General features: G+C 46.7%; 1 protein-coding gene across 1 annotated transcript in view; it reads left to right on the top strand.

Moving 5' to 3' along the window:
- HPSE2 (heparanase 2 (inactive)) overlaps positions 1–24869 on the top strand; it is a 105675-nt gene that overhangs the window by 56462 nt on the left and 24344 nt on the right. The window contains exons 4-5 of the mRNA XM_088528801.1: positions 16732–16905; positions 17488–17659. Coding sequence (XP_088384927.1) covers positions 16732–16905; positions 17488–17659 — 346 coding nt within the window. The remainder of the gene's footprint in view (positions 1–16731; positions 16906–17487; positions 17660–24869) is intronic.

The following is a 24869-nucleotide window of genomic DNA, read 5'->3' as shown; positions in this document are numbered from 1 at the left end:
ACCCACATAGGGCTCTGTGATGGACAATACAGATTTTTCCTTGTCTGCTTCCATCTTTTTATTTATTTATTTATGTGCAGATGGAAAATATTTGACACAAATTGGCACTCCTTAAATTCTGTTCCTCTGGAAAGCTTCTGCAGTTCTTAAAAGCTTCTCCTCCATTTGGTCAGTCCTGCAGGCATTTGCTGTGCACTTCATAAGTCATTTCTGTAGTCATTGCCTCGCTATTTGTGTCAAATCTTCTTGGATATTTATTTTTAATTTGGCATGAGTTTGTTCTGAGGACTCAGCAGACTCACTGTTTTGTGTGAACAAGGACATCTTGCTCTGAGACCTTTAGATGGGATGACAGGTTACTATCAGTTCAATTTCCTTGTATTCACGTTGCATGTAAAATGCTGTGACTACCGTTGTTTCCCAGCTTCTACTGTTGTTTTTATTCAGTAATTGGGAATTCTGATGTATTGTAATGTCAAGCTTTTCACCTGCCAAAGAGGCTGTTGTCCCTCCTTGTGCCTCTTCCCTCGCTGTGACTGGACTGGTTCAGTGCATACTCTTCCCTGGACCTTGACTGCTTCTAAATCCTTGCGACAGGTCTCCAACATGCTCTTCTGCTTTCTCTCTGCCTACTTGTTGCTTCTTGTGTCCTTAGTTTTCCTAATACAGGATCATGCCAAGCCCTCTTCTGTGGTATGAAACTGAGCGACGCAGAGATGCTGCGGGAAAGGTGCCTCATGGTCCATCACACCAAAGCAGGTGATTTGTCTGCTCCACTGTGATTAGGCTGTGAGATAGCTAGAAATTTATAGGGATTCAGAAGATGCCAAGACAATGTCATGAAGGGGAAAATCCATAAAGGATTTGGTAAGCAATGCCTTTGGCTCACAGAGCCCCTGGATTGCAGAATTCCAGGGGCTGGGAGCATATCTGGGAAAGTGTTTCAGTGTGTTTGCCCCTTGCCAGGCTCTTCACCAGGCATCTGCTCTTTGCCAATACCAGAGAACGTAGTGGTCTTCACCAGGCCTCCAGGATGGCATGGAGCAGTTTGAGTAACTTCAGAGACTCACCTGAATGGGGAGGACAGACAGGATCAGTCCAGAAAGAGAAGAATATACATTTTTCAAGGCAGAAAAAAATGGTTTGGGGAGAAGGCTGAGATACAGAGGCAGTGCACATCTGCTTAAACCTTCCCTCCGGGTGGCACGTGAGGAAGGGCCTCGTCCATGTGAGCTGTGTTTCCTGGAGCAGGACTGTGCGCTTGGGCCCCGTGTCTGGAACAGGGCTGTGGCTGTCGCGGGCAGCCAGGGAGCACTCCTCCCTCGCCATCAGACCATTAGAATAAATAAAACAGCTTCACTTACGCTGGATGAAATCAAGTCTGCTGGATTGTGGCCTAAACACGGTCAACAGCTCCTCTGGGCCCTTGAGCTGCCAACAGCTTGCACCTCCTAGCGAGTCTGTCCTTGGGAATGAGCCATTAGAGGCTAAGGAAATTTTGCAGATCTCCATCCTTCAAGAAGTGGGAAATCATCACTGATAGGACTTGCTGCACCTCTTGTGCCGAGGAAAGAGGTACACAGGAAACATACTGACTGGAGACGAGCCCTAAATGCAGTGTCCAGGCTGATGTCTGCTGCCTCGCTCCCTGGAGCGTGGCTATCGGTGGCATTGTCTAGGCTCCTCCAGGGTACCGTGAAGGCTGGATTTGCCAGCACCTTATGGTGCCAGGCTTGGTTGAAGATCCATAGCAGGCTGCAGAGTTATTGGAGGGCTTTCCAGTATTGGCAGACTGGTGTTGCACTCATTGTGGCAGGGCTTGCATGATCTGGGATGCTAAAAGAGTTCACTGTAAAGAAGTCATGATTAGTGAGAGCTGGAAGCACTAGCTTTGTAAGGCATCTTATCCCCTTGCTCCTTTATCTTCCAAAGCAAGTGCCATTTTTTGACTTCTTGATTGGATGGTCAAACATATTATTAGGAAGATGTAGTCATCTATTTCTACAGGGAGACTTAATATATATGAGAATATTTCACATTCTTTTCTAAATCACTGTACCTATTTACTGCTTCATCACTGTCAGCCTTTATTATCAAAGCTACTGCATTGCACAGCAGCACGTTTCCAACAAGCGTGGAGATGAGATGGAGCCTGCTGTGGGAACTGGGATTTGCTGCTGCTGTAGCCCTCTTCCCAGGCAGCCTCTGGTTCTCCATGCTTCCTGTCCAGTAAATGTTTCTGGCTTGGCTTCCTGGTTTCTTCCCCCCTCACCTTTTTTGTCTGCTTGGTGCTGATACAGCACAGGAGTATGTGGAATCCCAGGTATTCCTGTTTTCCAAACCAGTTCTGGGAGTTTATAATCTTATCCTATAATCTCCTTTTAAATGGGAATTCCTCATGCTCAAGTTTCAGACTAAGGAGGGTTTGAGGAGTTGATCTGAAATCTAAGTGAGAATTTGTTGAGTCATTTCTGAGTGCTGTGAACATAAATATATTAATGCATAATGTTTCTCAGCCATACAGTAATGTACTGCTAGTCTCATTTTGCAGGATTGAGCTTCCAATATCCACAGCCCCCAGCAATAAATGGAGTAAGGTCATTGCTAAGCTGGAAAATAAATGCTTTCGGAGCCTTTCCTTCCAGGATAAGACCTACTCTTTTCTTCCAGCAACTAACACCTTCCTTCCCATTCAAAGCAAGCCCATAGTTACAGAAACTTTCCAGTCCTCCACAGTCAAAAGTTTTCAACATATTATTTTGTCTCCCTTTTTAATCTTTCCCAGTGTGCCATGGTGTGTTCATCTCCTTTTGCTGGGCTCACCTTTTCTTGCACTTCCTTCTCCTAATGCTGTCCACATGGTTCACATTTAATGAAGGTGGGAGCCAGTGGCCATATGCGATTTGAGAGGATGGGATTTTCAGGTGGAGTTATTTAATTAGAGACTGCCATGCAATTTTGGGGAATTTATTTTTATAAGTTTATTTTAATATTTTCCATGCATTTGTTTTTCAGTGGAGATTATGCTGAATTCAAAAAGATGAAGGCTTACATAATCAGTGAGATACATTCAGTTAAACCCTCAGAAACACAGCTTCTTTAGATTAACCTTTATCCTCAAGAATTGTCCTTGAAGGCTGTCTCTGTTGGCCGGGGGCAGAATCCCTTTCAGAGGCTTAATGGTGATTATTTGTTTAGTTTGGTAAGTTTAAAAATCTGACAAGTACATTGTAAAAATCTCAGATCCCTCTCCCAGAAGGCAAGCCAATGACACCATTAGCTTAATCCAGCATCTCCTATGCTCAGTTTTAATATGACTCTTTAACTCTGAAATATGATGTATTTTCAACTGAAGGATTTGTGTTCCAGTAATAAGCATGGAGAATATGAGAGGGCAATGCTGTAGGTCACTGGGAAGCTGGGTACCCAGATTTATTAAGAAACATGCAGAAAGTTTCTCTGGAAAAAAGCAGCTAACATAAGGGCTTACATCTACATTCAGTCATTGGTTGAAGTAACTCACGGCAGAGCCTTTTGTTGTGCAAGTTTAGCCAAGTCCCACACACCGCTGCCCCAGCTGTGCTTCTGCAGGGCTTCTTGGAGGAGAAGCCTCAAAGAGAAGCTCTTTGCTTCTGCCCAGGGAAGCAAGGATTGGTTCAAACAGGACTTGCGTGTTGCTCTAACAGAAGTAGTGAGATAAGTCACATTGCTGTGGCAGAAAGGAGATAGGACAGACCCAAGAAGAGGAACTGATTCAGAGAATATAAAAACTAATAGACTGGTTCAGAGCATATAAAAATTAATAGTTTGTCGTGGTTCTGATCCTGCGTGGGGACCTTGAGCAGAGCATGAGTGAGCAGAGCTCTCTTCTGCCCATATAACTCCCTGCATTTTTGCCAGCCCACTCTGGGCATGACTGTCATACAGTTGAAGGGTGGTATTTGCCACCACTGTCCCCCAAGCTGTGCAGGTGCCTCCCTCCATCCCCACAGTGACAGAGGATGTGCTAACGCAGAGGACCTGTGCTGGCAGCAGTGGCTACGGAATAACTGCTGTGATATTTAATATCTATTTTGCTAAATCGACGCATCTGTGATGTCGAGCTCTGCAGCTGCAGGGAGATAAAGGGGTGCTCCTGGGATAGAGTTCACCTGAGCTGCTTAGAAGGATGAAGAAAAAGTAGTTCAGGTAAAGGTATCTCCATTGCAGTAAACTGGAAGAGAACTATCCTCCCTGAAATGCTAGTCGTCGGTGAGAGCAAGCTAGGAGTGCAGGTGTCCAAAGGAGTAGAGCAATTAGTGCACTTTGAGTATATCAGGAGGAAAACTGTTTTTTTTCTTTTGCCTTTTTTTTCTTTTGCTTTTTTTTTTTTTTTTTTTTTTTTTTTGCAAAGGGCAGGCATATTGCAAGACAGCATGCTGATAACAGCAATATTCTCAGTGAGCACAGAAAGAAATACTTATTGAAAACATATAAATCTTCTGTGTTTGACAAAATGATCTGACACAGAGTTTATAATGATAATTGAGCACGTTGTGGTTTAGGTTTCCTGAATGGTCTTTCATTTATTCTTTCCCTCTCTGAGTTTGCTTCTGTTTCACATGCAAAACTAATCTAATTAACAATTGTGTTGTGGTTAATCTTTTCTGCGAAAACTAAAGCAGAGAGCTCTGTCTGTGTCAATACACTGTTTACTCTTTCTCATGGAATTATGGATTGATATTTTTCTCTTTTTTTGTATGTATTTTTCCCTTATTTGTGTGTACTTCCAAAGTATTTTCTTGCTGCTCCTTACGCTGCACTCTCCCCTGGACCCACAGCACAGCTGTTGCCTCTCCATGTCTCACTGGTTGGGAAATGCTCTCTTAAACTGCCTTCCCCAGAGATCCTCTTGACCTGTGCCCTGAATTTGTTCAAATTTGCTTTTTTGAAATACATTATCTTTAATCCGTTGTTCTCATTCCTTCACTGTACTAAATTACTGAGGTTTATGGTTTTATGATCACTTGCACTCGAATTATCTTCCTTTTTGGACTATTAATGAACTTTTATGTACCAATAATAACTAAATAGCAAAAATCCCTTCCTCTTTTATTTTTCCATCTCCAAAGCAGTTTTTCCTCCCCCATACATGTTCTGACTTCACGTGCCTGGGACCTGCCATGCTGCATTGCTAACAGATGTTTGGGTAATTGAGGTTACCTGTTCTTACCAACTGCAGTCATTTTGTTGCTTCAGTCAGATGCTCTAAAGGTCTCTTCCACTTCTTCCTCCTGACTGCTAGAGCTCTGTGGGGCATCTCCAGGGCTCTTGTCTTTCTTTCCTTGGAGTAATTAAAATCTGCTTCTCACCTCTTCTCCAGCCTCCTGTATTCTTCATTCAAAAGTTATTTTCTTTTTCCTATTTCCTTCCTTTTGTTAAACATATCAGTATCATACCAGTGTTCTAGTCCAGTGATGCCTTTCATGTCATACCTATGAAGCTAAACATTGTAGTTATATATGAGGTCTTAAAAGTCTTCCTGTCAATTCCCTATTCTCCTGGCATTTATATATAGCCATGTAGCAAGATCATTGTTATTCCTGTTCTGAGTTTTTCTATGAGCCTATAAAATTAGCTGGAAGTTTGGAAGACTTTTGTTACTCTGTAGAGTTGCAACGAATGCTGCTTAATGGAAGTATACTTAGAAGTGATTTGATTTTAATCTGCAGCTGTCCAAAAGAAGCAAGAATCTAGCAGCCAGTGGTAAAGCAAGATTTGTCTATTAAAAGACAAAAAGGAAAAATTTGGAAGAAGCCAGGCACCTATTTTGACCATGGATTTATATAATAATTGCAAAAGGATAGGATGATTTCCCTGTCAGCAGCAAATTTTAAGCCGGAGGTGGATACCCCTGCAAAAGATCTCATCTGCCCTGTTGTAGTCACGAGCTTGACTTCTGAACGACTTGTACGCTTGCCGGCTCTGTGTTATGCAGGACATGCGGCTAACACCACCGGTCGTTTCTGGCCTTGTCTCTGTGCCTCCCAAGTCAGGTTCGGGCTCCACCCTGCGTGCTTTGGTACAAGATTTCCCCAAAGGTTTTCTGGGAAGAGCCACTGCCAAGCCGGGTCCCTCCAGCTGAGCCGTATGCGTGGAGCGGAGCTGCCTCGCGCAGCGCAGAGGAGCTGGAAGAGCCAGGGCCAGTTCCTTCGAATATTTTACAGATTAAGACCAGGGTCTGGGAGCTGTGGGAAGTCAGCGGAGTTCACGGACCCTGTTGGGTTATGGTCCTGGTTGCAGTGTAAGGGGTCCACGCCAATAATTGCCGTCTCTCTCATCCATCTAACTTGGTTGTTCACAATTGTGTTCAAATACAATGACACTTTGTAATGTGGACAGGCCCTCTGACATTATTTTAGTGCAGCTGGAGGCATCTACTTTAGCCTTGAAAATGCCTCTTTCTTGGCAGGGCTTTGTGTTTATTATAATGCTGTCTGTAATGTGCAAAAGTACATTTCTTTTTTAACTTCCTTCTTTATGTACTAAAGAGTGTGGTTTTAATTAAGGATTTCAGATTGAAACATTTCCGGTTTTATGCTTTTTTGTTTTTTTCTTTTTTGGGACAGTTTTCAGCTAAAATGTTTTAGAGTTTTGAAAAATACCAGATGCCCAGCTCGCAAAGTGTGCGAAGAGCCCTAGTCACTCCCTCTTCCTCCTAGGGAAATCAGCTGCTCCGCGTAGCGGGAACAACAAGAGGAGGCTGATGGCAGGAACAGGGTCAGCAAGCAAGCAAAGACAGGTCAGAACTGGGAGCTGTGGTTTTCGGAAACACGCCACGGCTGCCTCCGTGATGGATCCCAGTTAGCAGGAAATCTTGATCCATCCCCGTAACAGCGTGTACCTGAACTGTGCAGAATCTGGCTTTTCCCATCTTGGTAATTTTGGACTGTGGAAGGACAGCGCAGATGAGGGCTCCCCTGCTCCATGGCAAAGCATCCCTGCTCACAGCATCCCTGCTTTGGGCAGCCGTCCCTGCTGCCCACGCATCGAGGGCCATTGGGGAGCCCCCGGCTGCCACTGCCATCCCGCCACCGCCACAGGGCAGGGAGCCCAGCCCAGACAACTCGTAACACAAAACGCTTGTTTTTCTGCACATTCACGGCCCTTGGAAGGAAAAAGTAAGAGCAAGCCAGGTTTTAGCCCTCTTGGTAGTAGAACTTAATGTTGTACTAATGCACCCAAAATTTTAGAAAACAGTCGGCAATGAAAATTTTGTTAAAACCAAGTTTCTTGAGCTAGTCTCATGATTTTTGGGAGCTTGACTCATGATTTTTGAATGTTGGGGCTTGGCAGGGCTGAAATCCTTGCTCTGAATTTGTTCCCGATGTGGGGTTTTAGCTTCTAGCACAAACAATTAGCGTCACTTTCTTCTGGGGCGGTGGCGGGGCTCGGAAGCCGAAGGTGGACGGCTCTTGCAAAATGCGCTGCGCCTTTCGCGGCGCTGTGGATGCCGTGGGGTGGATCTGGCTCCCTTCCCTGCACGAGGCTATTCCGGAGCAAGCTGTGCATCGGCCACGTGACGGCGGGTTAGGCGGAGAGCAAAAGCGGAGAGGCGCAGCTGCCGACCGCCTAACGGGAACGGCCCAACTGGGCGCACGGTTTACCAAGGTGGAACATTTTGCAGGGGTGAGATAAGTGTGCTAAAAACGTTGCTGTGCACCTTGCCTCCCGCTTGCGGCATGTGCACGGGAGTCTGCTCTGCACATATTGCCCTGCTCGCTTCCACAGGGAAGTGATGATAACATCCATCCCCTCAATATTGTGTTGGCACGTCAGGCGCTGTCAAGAAAAAGTATTTATAAAGCACATCTCAGCTCTGCTTTCCTTGCAGGCACGACACCTTTGAATAATGAATCCAACAACCTGGGGATCAAAGGGATTTGGTGCCAGGAGTGCAGCCCCTCCTGGCCAGTACCAGCCCTCTTGGTACTGTTCTGGAGGTGGTAACTGAATCACACCTCAGCTCTGCCTCAGGTGCAGCATGAGGCTGTGCAACGAGCAGTAGTGCTGCCTTGCAAGTACCTGAGCAGGAGGTATGGGGTCTGGGGTCCTCTGATTTTCCTATTCCATGAGGTTAAACTTGGGGACACAAGGAAAATCCCTCTCCCATGAGCCACACAGCAGAGGTGTATCAGTGCCCAGGGTATATGTAAGCTAGTGTGTGCTCAACCTTTGCTTACTGTTTTTTAAAATTATTATTATTACATGTTGTCAGGGGAGCATTGCATCCTGCAGCCACATCTCCCCAGGAGGTGGTGGGGAGGGTGTCCGGCCGCCCATCCAAAATCCCTGTCCATTTGCAGCCGCCTGCCTATTTGGGAGCTCGTGGATTGCTGAGTGTTTGAAGAGCTGACCACTTCTTGCCTATTTGGGAATGCTTTTAAATGGTTCCAGAAACTGCTGTTTGTTGATAAATCGGGGCGATCACAGAGAAGTGTTTTAGCTAAACTGTGTAAAAGAAGGAATGAGCTGCAGCGCAGCACTGCCAGCTGTCATTGGATTTAGAAACACACATCATAGATTTTGTTGCTTTTCAGACAGCTGCGCTTATAGCCGTTCTTATAGCCATATAAAACAGTCATGCTGTCAGCAAACGTTCTGGCAGCGGAGCTGTGTTATATCTGGAGTCGTGTTCCCGGGACCGGCGTGCATGCTCCCTCCGTGCGCGTAGGTAACGCTCTGGAGGGAGGCGTTCCTGCAGCCCTGGCCCGGGGCTCCGCACTGGCACACGCACAGGAGCTCCGGGCCGGATGAAGGGAAAAATGCGGGATTTTGCCCACCGCCCGTGCCGGGAGCGGTGCTGACAGCGCTTGTCTTCAGCACACGCAACAGTTAGCAAGAGCCGGTTGCTCTCCTTGCAGGGTGTTCTGGGCTGATTCACCCCCAATATGCAGTTCCTGCGTGCGAGTCTGGCAAGCTGGAGGTTGGATTTGCAAATCATGGCTTGTTTGGGCGGTGCTCACAGAGGTCAGTCCCCATCTGCTCTGATCCCCGCTGTCTGCACTTTGATGATAAAGCTGAGAATCCTGGGGACCAGGAGTAGATTTTAAGAAATTTCTTAAAGGAGAAATGCATAAAACATTTGCACTTTTAAAAATTTTTGTTTGAATTCCTTCAAATAGAGTGGATTGGCCTTAAACACCAGAGGCTGGCTACGTATGGAAGCACCACGAGAGCAAGCTGGGAGTGTGGGGGGCAGTTTTTACTGCACAACATTTCACACTAATGCCTTGTGCAAGCAGTGTTAGTGTTAGTGAGAAGGATAAGGTAGCTTATTGCTCTCATGTAGAGGGATGAGCTGCCTCCTCCAGAGGCCCTGAGGATGCCCATCAGCACCATCAGGATGCTGACGAGCTGCATCCTTATTTTCTTTGGAGCAATTTCTAGGGCTAGATAAACCCAGTGATGATCCTGGAAATAGCCCAGTGGTTTGGGATGGCCAACAAGGTGTGCATGGGCAGGTGATCATCGTCATCATCTCTCCACTCTGCTCACACCTGCAGCCCTCTCCCTGCCCACCTCTGCTTCCTGCGGAAACTTTGGAAGATGATGGCTTTGCTCTGGTCCAAAAGGGAAAAAGTCTTAAATCTCTAAGTTATGCAGCACAAGAAAGCGGCTTTCTTAGATGTAATGTGATCTCCATTCCTTCCCAGGCACCAGACTGGAACAGAGAGTTTGGAAATTGCCCCTATGGCCATTATCTGAGCTTTACAGAAGTTTGAGATTGAACCCAGATCCCACGTCTCTTCTGAAGCTTCACGTCAATTTACACTTGTTCCTAGAAACCATTACTGTCCTGTGAGCTCTTTACCATGCAGGGATTGAAAACAGAGCTATTCTGCTCATCTGAGCTCTTTTCTGTGTGAAGGCAGAGCTTGGGGCTCTTTTTTTCTCTCTTTTTTTCTCACCATCTGAGGATTTAGCCCAATCCTGACTGTTATCCAACCGCGATACCTCTACATGCTGAACCCAATGCCTATGGCTTTTATCTGAGTCCTTACAGCATTTGGAAGGGGGCCATGCCCCTTGTCTGGTATCAAAAGCATTATATTAATTTGGGATTCATTCCACAAAAATGAGGCTGTCAGCCAGACTCCTTAGCAATTGGATATTGAACCCAGACCTCATGGTTGTCTTCCAAGTTATATGCCAGCTGGGAACTCAGCCCACAGCCCATGGCTGTGAGCCAAGCTCCTTATTGGCGAGAGATTGACACCAAGCCCCCAGACTGCTATTTCTGTACCGTGGTGTTAAGGACTAAACCTAGCTCACGTGGTTGGCATAATCACATCTGGATTGGCAGTGAAATAAAAAAATCTAGTTAAAGACTTGAATGGATATTGAGGGTTGATGTTCAGCTGCTTAAAGACCAGGGATGATGACAATAATTCCCCTGCAACAAGGCCCCCTCAATACTCCAGGGGGAATAGCCCCAGATCCCTCATCTGTCATCCAGCTGGATATAAAATCCAGGTTCTCATTAACATACAGTGCACAGCATTTCTTTACTGGCTGGCAGTATTAAGGCCAGTTCCTCTAACTTTCAGGTATTCTTCAGATGGGATTAAACTAGATCCCTTTTCTATAGTGCTGTTAGGCTCTGCCAAAGCGCTTCTCACTGCTCACAGCAGACCTCCAGTGCTGCACCTTGCCTTGGGAAGTGCTTGCCCAAGCTTGGGTGCTGAAGCTCCAGCAACCTTTGCTTGCTGTTAAAGCAAGGAGGAGGCTGAGCCAGGAAGGTGGTAAATGCAGGCACAGCTCCCTCCGCTGCCAGAGACACCAGGAACTTGACAAGGTAGAGGGAGCATTTCAGGTGAAATGTCTGTCTGTCTGGGGAGAGCAGGCAGCTCCTTCCTGCCAGCAGTTTTCCCTGGGAATTCTTAAGCATCTTTACACGGTGTGGTTTTACTGCATAGCAAAATACTTCAGAAGACTGAATTAAAACCAAACAGCTTCCCAGCTGGGCTGGTCATCATTAGAACGCAACTTCCAGCAACTCTGTGGGTTACTTGGTAGCCTAGAAAACTTCAAAATTCAATTTAAGCAGCATCGCTGAAGGAAAGCTTAACACACAGAGAGAATAGAAAAATCTTCCCATGGTCTGTGGATCAAGTTGAATTTTATGTTGTATATTGGTGGTGTGGGATGTTGTTTGTCATCTGAATCTGTGATGATGAAGGCTACTCCTTGGTGCTCTAACTGTGCAAGTTGTGGATGGTGGGTTCTGGCTTTCCCATCCAAAACCCTACCGTGACTGGGAATGGAATCCATGGGAAGATTTTGAGCAAGTTTGGAGGCCTGTCCCATGGGCCTGGTGTTAGCCTGACTGCCTGTTGCAGATCTTCTGATTCATATTTATTTGCTAAAAAAGAAAAGAAAATTAAGTCCTTGCCACAAACACATGGTTTTCTGAGGACTTTCTACCCAAGAGAGGCAGTGCAAATGGGATTCAGCCGACCACAGTGGCAGCTTGTTTGTAAATACATTTTCCATGTGCCCACTTGCTTTTCTCTAAGTGGGAACACCTTTCTCTCCTATCCGTGGTCCTCCCCACCCATCTTACTCATCCCCATCTGAACACACTGTTCCACCCTTTCTGCTCCCTCTCTACCAAGCCCTCCTGAGGCTTCCGGCTGCTTCTTGCCAGGTCTTTCCCAACCCCTTCCCTCGGTTCTCCGGTGGGGTGCTCTGATGCCGGGGGATGCTGCTGGCTTCAGCGCTGGCGTAGTTACTGGAGCGGAGGTGCAGGGAGCTGTTTGCACCGACGCTCCAGGCATTCCTCAGGATTTATGGATAACACGGAGTCAAGCAATATCTATGATTAGTTGAAATCGTTATTCTTAGAACTGTGTTTCTTTGCTTTATCAACAGATTTCATCTGTTGTGCATTTGCTTGGTCTCTGAACTCCCTCTCCCTTCTCTGGGCTAAGCCGAGGCGTTTCGGGAGCACGGGATGTGCTGCCCGCTCCGTGCTCAGCCCGGGATACGCGGCATCCATCCACTTCAGTGCTGGCACGGTGTGTGTATGCAAGGCAGAGTGCGAAAGGAGGTACGAGACTGACGTGGCCAATGATGGGACGAAGGGAGAACAGACTCTTCTTTCCCGTCCTCCTGGTTGCTTTCCCAGAGTTACGAAAGCCTCCGGCATGCCGGGCCATGCCCCACCACCCAGAAACCCCTCAGCCCACGGGCTGATCTCGGCACACACGTGCATTTCCATTGCTCTTGCAGAGCCCTGCCAAAGCAAAATTCCTCAAGTAGAATTACTAGTGTGGAGTATTTTCAAACCCAGAAATCACTGAGCTGTCCCTCTTACCAAATGGCAGTCAACGATGTTCTTTATGAGCCCCATGTTATAATCTTTAATTCACTAGCTGCCACAGGAAAGCCTTTTCAATTGCTTTAAATGACCAAAGATATTTTAATGTGCCTCAGGTTTTGCACTGATATGCAACAGGATGAAGTGCCATGCACATTTTGGGTGACTTTAAAAATTAGCCCAGTAAAAAACAGAAGAAGGAAAAGAAGGTATCATACATTCCACTAGTGGAATGTAGCCTCACAGGCAACTTTTCCTGAATTTTCAAATCCTCCGCCTCCCTCTTTGCAAGGTGATGGCCCCACAAAAGCAGCAGAAATCTTTAATATCTGTTGACAACTATGTTAAATCAATTACATGAACATTCACAAACAGAAGACAAACCTCAGTGTCCCCATACCTATAGCCACCAGCATGGTGCTTACCCTTCTTGGATGAACAAACCTGGAAGAATCCAGGCTCCTGCTTGCTGTTCCATGCAATAGGGCAATGGTTAATCAGGAGCTCTGCCCTGGTTTTCACATCTGCATACTCAGAGGCTGGTGATTTATTACAGTTTCTTATTGTTTTTATATATATGGATTTCTTTCTTCTTTTTTCTTTGGACCTTTTCCTGCTCTGTGAGGTCAGAGGCACAAGGGCAGTGAGTCTGCATCTCTGCACCAGGGAGAGGGGGAGAAAGGAGAATATCTTTTAAATACAGTTCTACTTTATTAAGATTCACTCTGGTATGACAATGGCTTTTTCTATTGAAATGCTTTGTGAAAGCCCAGCCTAATGATCTGTTAATCGGAGAAAGGTTAAGTTCCTGGAGGATTTTCTGTATTTGATGAAGAAAAAATAGAGCAATTATCTGGAATTCAAAGTGATTTTTAGCCAGCTGTTAATAATACCACGATTCTTCATTTTTTTCATTACTTAGAAGTAGTGCAGCCATCGCTAGTTATAGCAGTAAAATATTTATAACATTCTCTTTTGGCCCAGTTTGCACTTCTGGAGTGGCTGGACATTGCCCAAGGTCTTCTAAATATGCTTCTTTTTGTGCTTTACCCTTCCATGGCAGATCTTTCTGAGAGCTGCTCCAGCTAAAGGAGACCAAATGGAGCTGACACCTGAGTGACGACTGGAACAGGCTTGGAGGAACCTCTCTCCAAGGGTGCTCAGCATAACAACCCAGTGTGACATGGGGTTAGGTACAGCGGCACTTTTACCCCCTTGCGGTCTTGTTGCAGTTTGCAGGTCACTTGGCGTGCTGGAGGATGGCTGGAAATGTGCAGCTCTGAGACATCTGTGCCTTTCTCCTGGCTCTTTCCTCTGATTACAGAGTTATCTAGCTTGAAAAGCTGCAGGAGAACACTAAATGCACATGGCATCTCTGTGTCCAGGTGCATGGAAACAAAAGCGTCAAGCTTTTCCGTGGCAGCCCTGTGCTGGGATAAGCAGACAGGCTGTTTTCCTCCAATAGGTGCATAGAAAATTGATTCTCAGTCCACTGCAGAGAATCCTACACATGAACAAAATCCCCGCGTGTAGTACTGAAGTACTAGAACTGTTTTATACTAGCAAAAAGGTTTCATTCCTATAAGGGAAACTGCAGGTAGCACTTTTTTGCTGTCTTCGGGTTGTCATTTAGGCTTCTATCTTATTCTCTTTACAGGGTTATCATTTCAAGTACAGCTTTTTGCCTGGAGGTCTAAAGTAAATGAGTATTAAGTAACTGTATCTGTCTCTAATCCACTAATCATCCGGAAAACCAGCTAATGTGCCTGAACCAGTGGGATGAATACATTAGATTAATCTAACTCAGATATTTTTCACTGAAACATCCAGTAATATTTAGAGAAAGGTTGTGAAAAGATTAGGAGCTTCTTTTTCCACCTTTCTACTTTCTTCTGCTTTTTGTGACGTTGCTGCATTCCAGTAAATGTTGACTACTCCGTTAACATATTGCATTAACCCTCCTGAAACGCTGCTTTAAGAACAACTTTACTTTTCCCCAACCTGGCAGTGCAGATGTGCAGAGGAGAGAGCCGGGCTCCCTGCCGTCCCCTTGCTGGGCGCACTGGGGCTGCAGAGCTGCAGCTGGTTCTGCACCCTGCCAGCGTGGAGAGGAGCATGTTCCCCTCTTTGTCTCCATGTGCAGGGAGGTGTCTTCATCCCCTTGCTCCTTGTCCTGCTCCTTTCCATCTGTTGTCTCCTGCTGAAGCCACTAGTTCTCCAGTCTGCATTCACATGCCTAAAAGTGAATGTTTCTCCCTGACTGGAGATTCACCCCCGGATCACAGCAGAAAGATCACCTTGTGCCTTTACAGACAGGGCTGCTGTCATAAAATATCTCTGTGACCTTTGGTTTTTTCAGAATACTTATGTTAGCACCCTCAGGTTCCCTTCTCAAAGTACATCTTCCTTTTCAGGACATTTCTCCAGTTTTCAATATCACTCAGAGTTTTCTCCTGTCCTCCATCTTACCCGCACCTTGGTGCTTTTACAAGTCTGATGTACACATCCTCCATGCTTCACTGCTCTGCTTTACAGTAAATATATAAGAAAGACCCAGAGCAAGCTTCACAGACCGCTCTCAGTTCCTTCAGCTTAACAGAAAACTGCTAGTAACCGCTCTCAGCATGCGCAGCTTTTACTGCATGTCGAGATCATGGCTTCCTCACTTGCTGAAGAGAACGTCACATGAAATTGAGGCAAAAGCCTTAAAAATCACCGAGGTTTAAGGCCTAATCTACTACTTTGCTGTCCACAAGCCCTGCTCTCCTGTCATGAGATTGCTGCAGTGTGATTTGTTCTTGACACATTCCTGTGGCTGTTGATCATCTCCTTATATTTTGTAAGTGCTGACAAGCAGCCTGATTATTTGTCCAAGTATTTTTCTGGGACCCGAAGTTAATCTGCCTACTCTGTAATTCCCCATTGCCTCCTTCTCCTCTTTTGAAAGAGAAGCATTCTGTCTGCCCTTTCCAGCCCTCTGGAACCTCTCCATCCCCGATGGCTCCTCAAAGCTAAGTGGTTGTGTCCCTGCGGCGACTTCAGGAAGCCTGCTGAGTGTCCTGGGATGCAGCTCAGCAGGCATGGATGATTGAAAACATCACAGTCATTTAATTACCCTCTAACCAAATCATCTCTTGCTTTAGTATGAGCTCTTATCCTGCTAACACTGGCATAGCCTCGTCAGACATTTGGTTGCTTTTGAATTTTTAGGAAAGATTGAAGCAAAGAAAGCTTTAAGTGTTTTGCCTCTCACAGCCGTACTTTTGCAGTTTTTCTCTTTGCCAAACAGTGAAATAACTCTTTCTTTGGCCCCTACATCAGTCAGGGCAAAGCCCCCTGTGCAGCAGAAGCCCACCAAGGAGATGCCAGCATGGCCCTGCATCTGCCACGATCACACTTTGGGGGACCTTGGGGCCAGTGGATGGGTACAAATCCAGCAAAGACCCCACCACTCCAGTAGGGCCCAGCAACAGAGCTCAGGTGTGCTGAGCTGGGGGCCATCACCAGGTGTGGAGCCCTGTGCCCTTCACAAGTACATGGCAGAGCCCAGGGGAGAACCTCACCATGCGGATGTCCTTGCAAGCCTCCTGCGCCAGGAGGCAACCATTGCGTGGTCACCCTGCAGCAGTGCTGCTTGTTGGCACCATTCTTGTAGAGCTCATGAGCCTGGCAAAATAAATGGAAGGCTCTTATGGAAAATTGATACTTGAGTCAGAGCTATGCAGCTCAGATATAAATCCCAGCCCCAGAAAGTTCTCTTGGTGGAGAAGAGCGGAGGTCAGCAGGGTGTGAGCTGCATGCCCTGAAGACCCTGTGTGGTTATTGTTGCTCCGTGGTTGTTATTGTCTGTGGGGCTCTGGGAGCTGAGAGCAGGTTCTCATGCGGCACCAGAAGAGCTGGCCGTGCCATGCGCTGGCAGCAGCTCAGCAGGCGCCAGGGCAGGTGGTGCCTCCGGCGCTGCTGCACGTTGACTCCTCTACTCCCCAGCCTGCCCGCGGGACACAGCGCTGCGGAGGGCTGGTCCGGAGGAGCCACAAGGTAGGGTAAGCGCATGAAAGACTGATCTTTCCTTGCCAAGAGCAGATGAAAAGAGATGTTATAAAGTCACTTGTCTCTAGTAACATGGCCCTATCTCTGACACAGTGGTGGAGCGTATCCAAGTTTCAGGCTGGAATGGAGTTTAGCCCACACCTGGAATCCTATCCCAGTTTCAAAGGTCAGGTGCATTTCTGCGGTTACAGATGTCGAAGGGATGGCATTTGACCCTGGCTCAACCTGCACAGAAGCTGAGGTCTGATGGACAGGATCTTTTGAACCTCCATGGAACTTGCTTTCATTTGAATTACAAGCTGTTTTTTGTTTCTTCCCAGCCAGGTCTCTAGACAAACTCTATAACTTTGCTGACTGCTCTGGCCTTCACCTGATCTTTGCACTGAATGCTCTGCGCAGAAATCCCAATAACTCCTGGAACAGCTCCAATGCACTCAGCCTGTTGAAGTACAGTGCCAGCAAGAAATACAACATCTCCTGGGAGCTGGGCAATGGTGAGTGTGGGAACTAGAGAGCCACAGGAATGTAACTCACTCCAGTAGAAAGGTATTCCCTTTTGGGTAAGAGTTTTGCAGATCCCAGGATATTTTGCCAGTGTTGATTCAGAGGGGTTCAAAGATCCCTTTTAGAAGGAAACACAGTCTCTAAGAGCCACCTAGCGTGTGGTAGCACTTCAACTGGATGTCTTATTGGTTGTTTAAATGCTTCTGCCTGCCTGGGTGCTGGGCATGGCTGGTTCTGGGGTGGGCTGATCAGCAGCAGCATGGACTTTACAGCAGCTGCAAAGCCCGGGGAACGGGTGGACCTGGTGGAGAGTGATGTCAAGGTGCATGTTCCTCACCTGGACCACAGCAAAAGTGACAAAGGAAGAGGTGCCATCTCACCATCCCAGCACTGCTGTGCAAATGGAGCACAATGCTGGTCATGGAGAGGGAGCGATGGCCCTCATTCCTCCCTCAGTGATTGTCTTCTGAGCTCAAGCTGTGAGACAGCATGTGAGCTGTGTGTCTCCCTGCGGAAGTGGGGATGGAGGAGCTGAGCTGGCAAGCCTCACTTCTCTATTTTTATTTTCCCAGAACCCAATAACTATCGGACTCTGATTGGTCGTTCAGTGAACGGCAGCCAGCTGGGGAAGGACTACATCCAGCTGAGAAGCCTGCTGCAGCTTATCCGCACTTATTCCAGAGCAAACCTCTATGGACCAAACATTGGGAGGCCCAGAAAAAATGTCATCGCTCTCCTGGAAGGGTAAGTAATGTTATTTGGATCAAGAAAAGATGAGGGAACCGAAATGTCTCCTGAAATTGATGCCCATCCCAGAAGGTCAGCCTGATCTTTGCTTGGCTCTTCACTGCTCAACTTCCAACCCTGCTATGGGCAGCAAGCGAGTAAGGCTCTACGTGCGTCAGTTAACCAAGCACCAGAACCTGGGCTCGGGAATGTGATCATCTGTGCTGCTAAATATTTGCAGAGATCCCTGGTGTGGTTTTGGCCTGGGCCAACTAACCCAGGCCCAAGCATTTTCAGAATTTCTCGATACGCATGTACGTATGAGAAATACGTACATTTCTCCATACGTATGAGAAACGGTGGCCACCTCGTTGGGTTATGAAGGTAAGTTAGTGGTGTGGGTGCAGGCTGCTGCAGGCCTCTTGGCTTCAGGGGGCCAGGAGGTGGGTCCTGGCACAATTTACTCATTTTGGTGTGTCTGAGTCCTTCATTGGTGGCCAACAGTCTAAGGTGGAAGGAAGCAATGGCCCATGTGCATTGGGAGGAGAGTGGGGAAACAGAGGTGAACACTTTTGTGCTGTAGCACCCTCCATATTGTTGCCTTAAACCAGGAGCTTTATAGTGAGAAGATTTTCTTTTTACATGTGTTAATAGAATATATCTTATGCTGCTCCCACCACAGCAAAACAAGGAATGTAAATAATTAGGTATGTACAAACAGCAAGTTCACTCATTCCCTTGGGAATGGGAGCTGGAAGTGTCTGGACAAAGAGCTTTGGTGTTCCCACTTGGTAGTTTCTTCTCCCCATGCCTTACCTGTGTGGAGGGAGAGATCATAGCTAATTCTTTCACAGGCCAAGCGCTCTGTTCCCTCCTGGCTGGGACAAGCATTATGGATGAGAGGAAAACTTATGGTGCAGAGCCATTGCCATAGTGCTACTGCTAATCATGGCACCCCTTGATTCTGACTGAGCTACTTTTCCATTTGTGGCACAAAGATTCGCCATTACAGTTTATGATCTGTCTGGGAAATGCCCTACTCTCCCCTCTTCTCTCTCTCAAGGAAACACCTACCTAGCTCAATGTTACTTAGTACTTTTTAATGGTGCGATGCTGTTCCGACCAAGGCATCTCAATCAAAACCAATGCAGTTTCTGTTGGTGATACTGATGCTCTGAGTTTTAGCTTCTTGGTTGATTTGCCCAATTCCTTAGATGAAAAATAGTATGCAGGAATTGACTGAAACGCTGAAAGGTGGGTTTGCTTTTCGTATGCATTGGGGAGGCCAGAGAGAAGAGCCTGGAGAAGGGATCATGACAGTGATGGAGTGGGACACCTGGATGTGACACAAGACAGCTACAGGAACAAGTGAGGTGTGGGAGTCTGGTGGCAGCACAGGAATTCAGACTGTGCGGGCTCGAATACTGTCCAACAGAGGGGAAATTCCCCGCAGGACTGTAAACAGAAACTCCAGTGCACAAAGCAGGGCAGGGGGAGGCGTGTAAGGGACTCTGCTGGGAGCGAAGCTGGGTCTAGCATTCATTAACATCTGCACGAATGATCTGGCTGAAACAATAAGCAGCACACTGATGCCGTCCCCAGGGAGGCAGGCAGAGAGCAAGGTCCAGATTCTCAGCTCTGCTGCAACAGAACAAAGAGACCATAAAGTGGGTTTAACCAGCTGTGACACCAGGATCCCTCACACTGACAAAAGGTGGGGAGGAACAACAGTTCTATGCTGACACCACGGCTGTCACCTGTGTCACCACATGCAGTCTCTGTGAAGAGCACGCTGCTAGCTGCAGTTCCTGGGTTTGGTAAGGTACGGTGAGCATGGCTCATGTTGAGTTACAAAACGTTGCAGTAGCCTCGATCAGCAGGAAATCTGTTAATGCCAGAGGAGCGGGCTGAGTAAGGAGAACGACATGAATGAGAGCCAAGAAGCCCTCAGAGAAAGGGAAATACTACTTTGCATTTGCCCTTCACATGCCATGGGTGGTCCAGTGGCTCCATGTTTCAAAGCTGCACTTTGATTGACAAACGACCCCTGATGTGAGACTGAAGTCTGACAGAAAGGATGACAGAAATGTCATTTTGAATGAACAGGAGAGTTGGTCAGAGCTACAGCTTTGAACAGCCATGCAGACAGGGTACTGGGGGCTCTCCAGACTCCCATACCAGTTTGAAGGTAGTTTTGCAAGAGCTATAATGAGTCTGCAAGTTCTCTAAGCTCTGTGCTGTTTCCTAACAACTATCATTGCCTGCAGAGGTGATGCTGTTCCACAGGTGCTTCAGGCGATTTCTGCCTCCTTTCAAGGCACCTCATGTGAGACCAGGCACACCTGCAGCCCAAGCCCTGGAGTCTGGGGCTCTTGGTGAGTGGCACATGCTCCCATGATCTAACAGGCCACAGGCTCCTGTGAGAAACAAGCTGTTTTTCTTCCCCTCTAAAGATGATGTTATTACCAGATAAGGTGCAAAGATGAGGAATAAATCTGATTAAATCAAGACAAAGGGTTAAACATTCATTTACAGTATTTGGAAACAGAGTCAGGAAAGGACAGAGAAATAAAACTTAGTGTCTTAAGCTACTTTACAGCATGAGCTTTATTCCCGGCAGCTCCCTGAGGTCTCTTCAGTATTCTCGGCTAGTGCTACTGAGAGCTGTCTGCCTTTTTCCAGCAGCATCGCCAAACTGGTCAGTGAGATGACACTTAGAAGTACCTAGGGCTTTCACAGCCAGCACATGCCTCCTGAGACCCTGGATGAGCCTCACAGAGCCAGCAGACAGGAGAGGGTAGAAAGAATTAGGAAAGTGCTCCTAGTAGCAGTCTGTGATGCTTGTGTGCTACAAGGAGTCTATGCAGAGCTTGCAGTAGGATGAAGATCATGGAGTGTGTTGCAAACACAGAGGGACAGAACAGCCTCCTGCCACCTCCTGGCTTTGGCACATCTGTACCTTTCCCATGAAGGCAGACTCTGACGTAGGCTCTGGCATTGCCGTGCGCATTCTAAATGGCTCAGAGCAGCCACAGATCATATCAAAGTTGTATCATGAGCTAGTCCTGGAGAGCAGGCCAGAACTGCTACTGCTGATGTGCAGATAGACTCTGCAGAGATGTAACACTGCGTAACGTTAGAGATGGAACGGGCCGATGGCTATGGCCTGCTCTGTGGGAGGCTAGAAATGGTGTCCTGTGAATGCACATGTGCAAGAGGAAATTTCTCCAGACACAACTAACAGTTGAGTTTGATGAGGTGTTAATTAGACCATTCATGTAGCCTGAGCTGTTGGAGAGCAGACTGTGTTAGCTACCTACTGTGTCTGCGGGCATAAGCATCTCAGAACTGTGTAAACTTATTTGCTTGGGGAAAAAATGTGGTATCATAAGGAATTGACATGGGTTTTAACAGCAGATCAAGAATCAGCCACAAATGCTAATGCACCACTGAATTGCAGAGTCAGTACTGTAAGAGAAGAAATGCAAGGGAAAGATATTGGCAAGGAGAGATGCTAACAAGTGTGAAAGCTCACAACATTTGGTACAAAATAGACTGACATATCCAGGAAGATTTGGCTAGGGACTCTCAACATCTATTGTTCCTTAGTAAGTGTGGCCTAGTTTTTGCCATTGGACACTAAATAGTGTCGAGGTGTTACCTCTGCTGCAGCTAGAGGCACTGGTGTTTGCACTAGATGCTCCACAGGCGCTTTGGGTCATGGGCCCCATCGAAGTCACAAATCAGAGAGCAAAGGGGTCTTTTTACCATGGGCCAAAGCTTTTACCCCATCTCCTTGTGCCCTGCCTCTCAGCCAGGCAGAAGATCATAGCAGCATAAACTCAGACTAAGATAGCATTGGACCTATGCATGAATACAATCATAAATATATTGGAATAAATAGTGAAAGGTGTGATAAGGTATTTGGTAGTTGCTTATACAGAAAGCTCAAGGATCTGAGGAATAAACTGAGGATTGTAGTTATAAAGTCTATCAGGAGAAAAGACTTAATGTAATCATCATTAGAGCCATTTGGGCTGGAATGCCCAAATCACTCTCACCTGTATAGGAAGAACAAAATGGGTAAAAGCACACTTATGAGAGGGTGTAGCTTCATCCTGATCACTATCTACAATCCTGATTGTTTAGCTGAAGAAGCTAAACTTCAGAAGAAGTGTAGTAAAACTGGGAAAGTTACAGAGAGAAGCCCAGGATGTGCAAGAGGTATGTGATGTCTTCTACATGAGAAAAGATTAAGAAGGCTATGACTTTTCATCTTAGAAAAGAGACGGCTAAGAGGGAGGATTATTAAGACCCATGAGCTCGTGAATGGTGGGTCTCTCACAATGCACTCCTACTGTGAATTCCCTGTCTGAAAACCAGCATTGCAGGTCAGTTTGCATTAACGAGGATGAGTAGGGTCTTAGAGTCTTTGAATACTGCTGCAGATACTTCATTGCACTTCAGAAAACCTTATACTAAAGATTTTTTTTCCCTCACACCCACTTTCTGGTCTCAATTTGTTCAGTTTCTTGGGTGGAAATTTGGGCTTGACTCCCACATTGAGGCAGACCTTAGGATGGAGAAGAGGGCACAGTTGTATGGATGAGAGCCATGCTCTACCAGTTAGTTCAGGAGCCCAAGCACTGATGGGTGCTGACCCAGTTTATATTAGAAAGGCAGCATGGCAAAACAGTAAATGCAAACAGGAGCAAGCTCTTCTCCCACACCTGCCACTGGCCCTAGCCTTGCACAGAAGAAGGCTTCTGGTACCCAGAAGTTAGACAATGCTGAACCATCTGGGAGCCTGTGTGATGGTGATTTGTCTCCCTTGTGCAGCTGCATTCTTTATTGCAGGATCACTTTAAAAATATGTATGTATATATTCAAAGGATGACAGTCTGCAATTACCTTCATGGGAAAGAGATTTCCAAATGCAGATGGTTCTTTAATGTATCAGGAATGAGCCTAGGAAGTTCCAGTGACTGGAAGCTGAAGCCAGACACATTCAGATGAGAAATAACATACTTGGAGGCTAATTAACCATGGGAGCAATTTGCTTAAGGTTACAGTAGATGCTCCATGACTAGCAAGCATTGAGTCAGGACAAGAGCTCTATTTCAGAGATGTGCCCACACTCAAATGAAAGTTACGGTCTTGAGGGATGGGAGTGAGGGAGAACCTTTGCAGGCTTGCAAGAGGTCAGGTCTGAGCCATGGTTTCACCATGTAGAGTTTTTGGTGCCAGTAACATCCTGTGTTGTCCCATTCCTCTTGTCCCTCTCTTCCATAGCTAGCTCCTGACCTGTGGCATGTTGTCCCATGCGTCACACCAGTGTTACCGTTTTTGGGGCTGGACTGTGGTCTGCTTTGGGTGACTGATCCAACTTTAAATGTGTTTTTCTCACTGCTATTTAAAGGCAAAGTCAGGTCTCCGTTCCAGTTCAGGATGTAAGCCCTCCAAGCAATAATGTTGGCCGTGGCACACTGGCATACAGGCAGCAGCATGGTAAGGAGATGGACAGGTCTCAGCTCAGGGTCCTTGCCTAATCTTTAGTGGCACAGTTATTGATTGGGGCTCCTGTTCCTTCACACAACTCCTGACATGTTTTGGTTTCCCTGGAAATTCTTCCCGATCAGAATTCGAGGATTTTTGGATTTTCCCAGACTGCGGATATATGGAAGTTCATCCAGGAATACAGAGCAGGAGCATCCTTGGGACAGCCGAATTGCAGGGCATGGCTGCAGTATTAGCACACAACGCCTGCACGGCACAGGCTGTGCTCATCCTGCTGCTCGCGGGGTGTGGGATTTACTGCAGATGCATTGCATAATAGATCAGGGCTCACAGAATAGGGCCAATGTATAGGAAAATGTCAGATTTACTGCACCAGCATGGACCATCTGCCCAGCACATGTGCAGGGGATCCAATTCTTCCCGGAAGCGTCTGGTTTACTCTGCCTGGGCTGCGCTGCATGCATGTACATCATGTGGTCCAGGAAATCCCAGATAAAAATGTGCCAGCGCCAGCCAGACAGCAGGATCATATTGATATTCACTGCCCTTAAAATCTGTGGTTCAAGCAGTGCAGGCGTTACATGAATAAAGGAATTTAAAACATCTGTATTCCTGGGCTAAGGATATTTAAATACCTGTGTATCAGTGTAGTCTCCACCTGCCCTGATCTTTCATCTCTTAGGCTTGTAGTACCCCTTGCTGGATATTGAACCAATCTAGATTCCCTTTGGAGGGTAGAGACCATTGCCTATCTTTTCCTGGGTGTTCCAGGTACAGCTCCATCCTTCCAGGCCAAACCTGAAGTTTTGCCAGGGACTTCTGAACTTTGATTTGTAGAAATTTCAGTTAAGGCGAAAGAAAAAAACAAACACAAAAATGAAAATGTGAGCTAGATATGATCTTTTATGGTAAACTTTGAAAATGACCAGATCTAACTCATTTATATAATTCCTACAGAGACCATACAAGAAAATGAAGCAAGCTGGGGCTTTTCTTTACTGCTCTTGGCATACTTAATATGTTATAAGGGTAGCTATCTGTTAGCCAGCAGCCCCTGTATTGAGTATTTTGAACCTGGGAGCTGTTTGTGTTTTATCCATTTGAGATGCTTCTGCATATCTAGTTTTGAAGAAGAGCAACCTTACCTGGTGTGCTCTTCATAGCAGCATTTGCAAAACTGTCTTTTACCTTGGAGCCCAATGATCCATGCAAGTCAAAGCCATGCAGGGAAGCCACCAGACAATGCTCTCAAGGCCACTGCAGGGCTGCAGGACACATCTTATGCCATGGGTAAGGCCAAGTGCTTGACCCGGCATCCAGGCACCAGTGGCATGTGCTGGAGAGCCACAGGTGTCCCAGGGCCGGTCCCTGCTCCCCTATTGACTCTAGGAAGGCTATCTGGGCTGTTCTCACAGTGGGTAGTTGGCGAAGGACCTTTCACAAAACCACCCCTCTTGCTGGCTCCCAGTCCCAACCCTCAAGAGAGACGCAAAAAGTTTTTGTAAGACGAGCCTGGGAACTGAAATTCATAGCACTGCTGGGCATCAGAATCATGGGGATTTATCAAGGCTACTGCTTTTTACAGCATATTATTGTTTTTCCATTTCTAATTGCATCTCTCCCCTCTCTGTCCTCAGGGATTTATTGCCTCTGCCTTTGCTAGTGTCCTCTTATGCTTCACAGGGTCCAGCTGCCCTTTTGTCCCAGTCTA

This window comes from Tinamus guttatus, unplaced genomic scaffold, assembly GCF_059628265.1.
Source record: "Tinamus guttatus ecotype Peru unplaced genomic scaffold, ASM5962826v1 Tinamus_guttatus_pri_ptg000314l, whole genome shotgun sequence".
NCBI classification, from domain to species: Eukaryota; Metazoa; Chordata; class Aves; order Tinamiformes; family Tinamidae; genus Tinamus; species Tinamus guttatus.
Note: the sequence above shows the minus strand (reverse complement) of the source record. Positions and strands in the feature narration are given on the sequence as shown.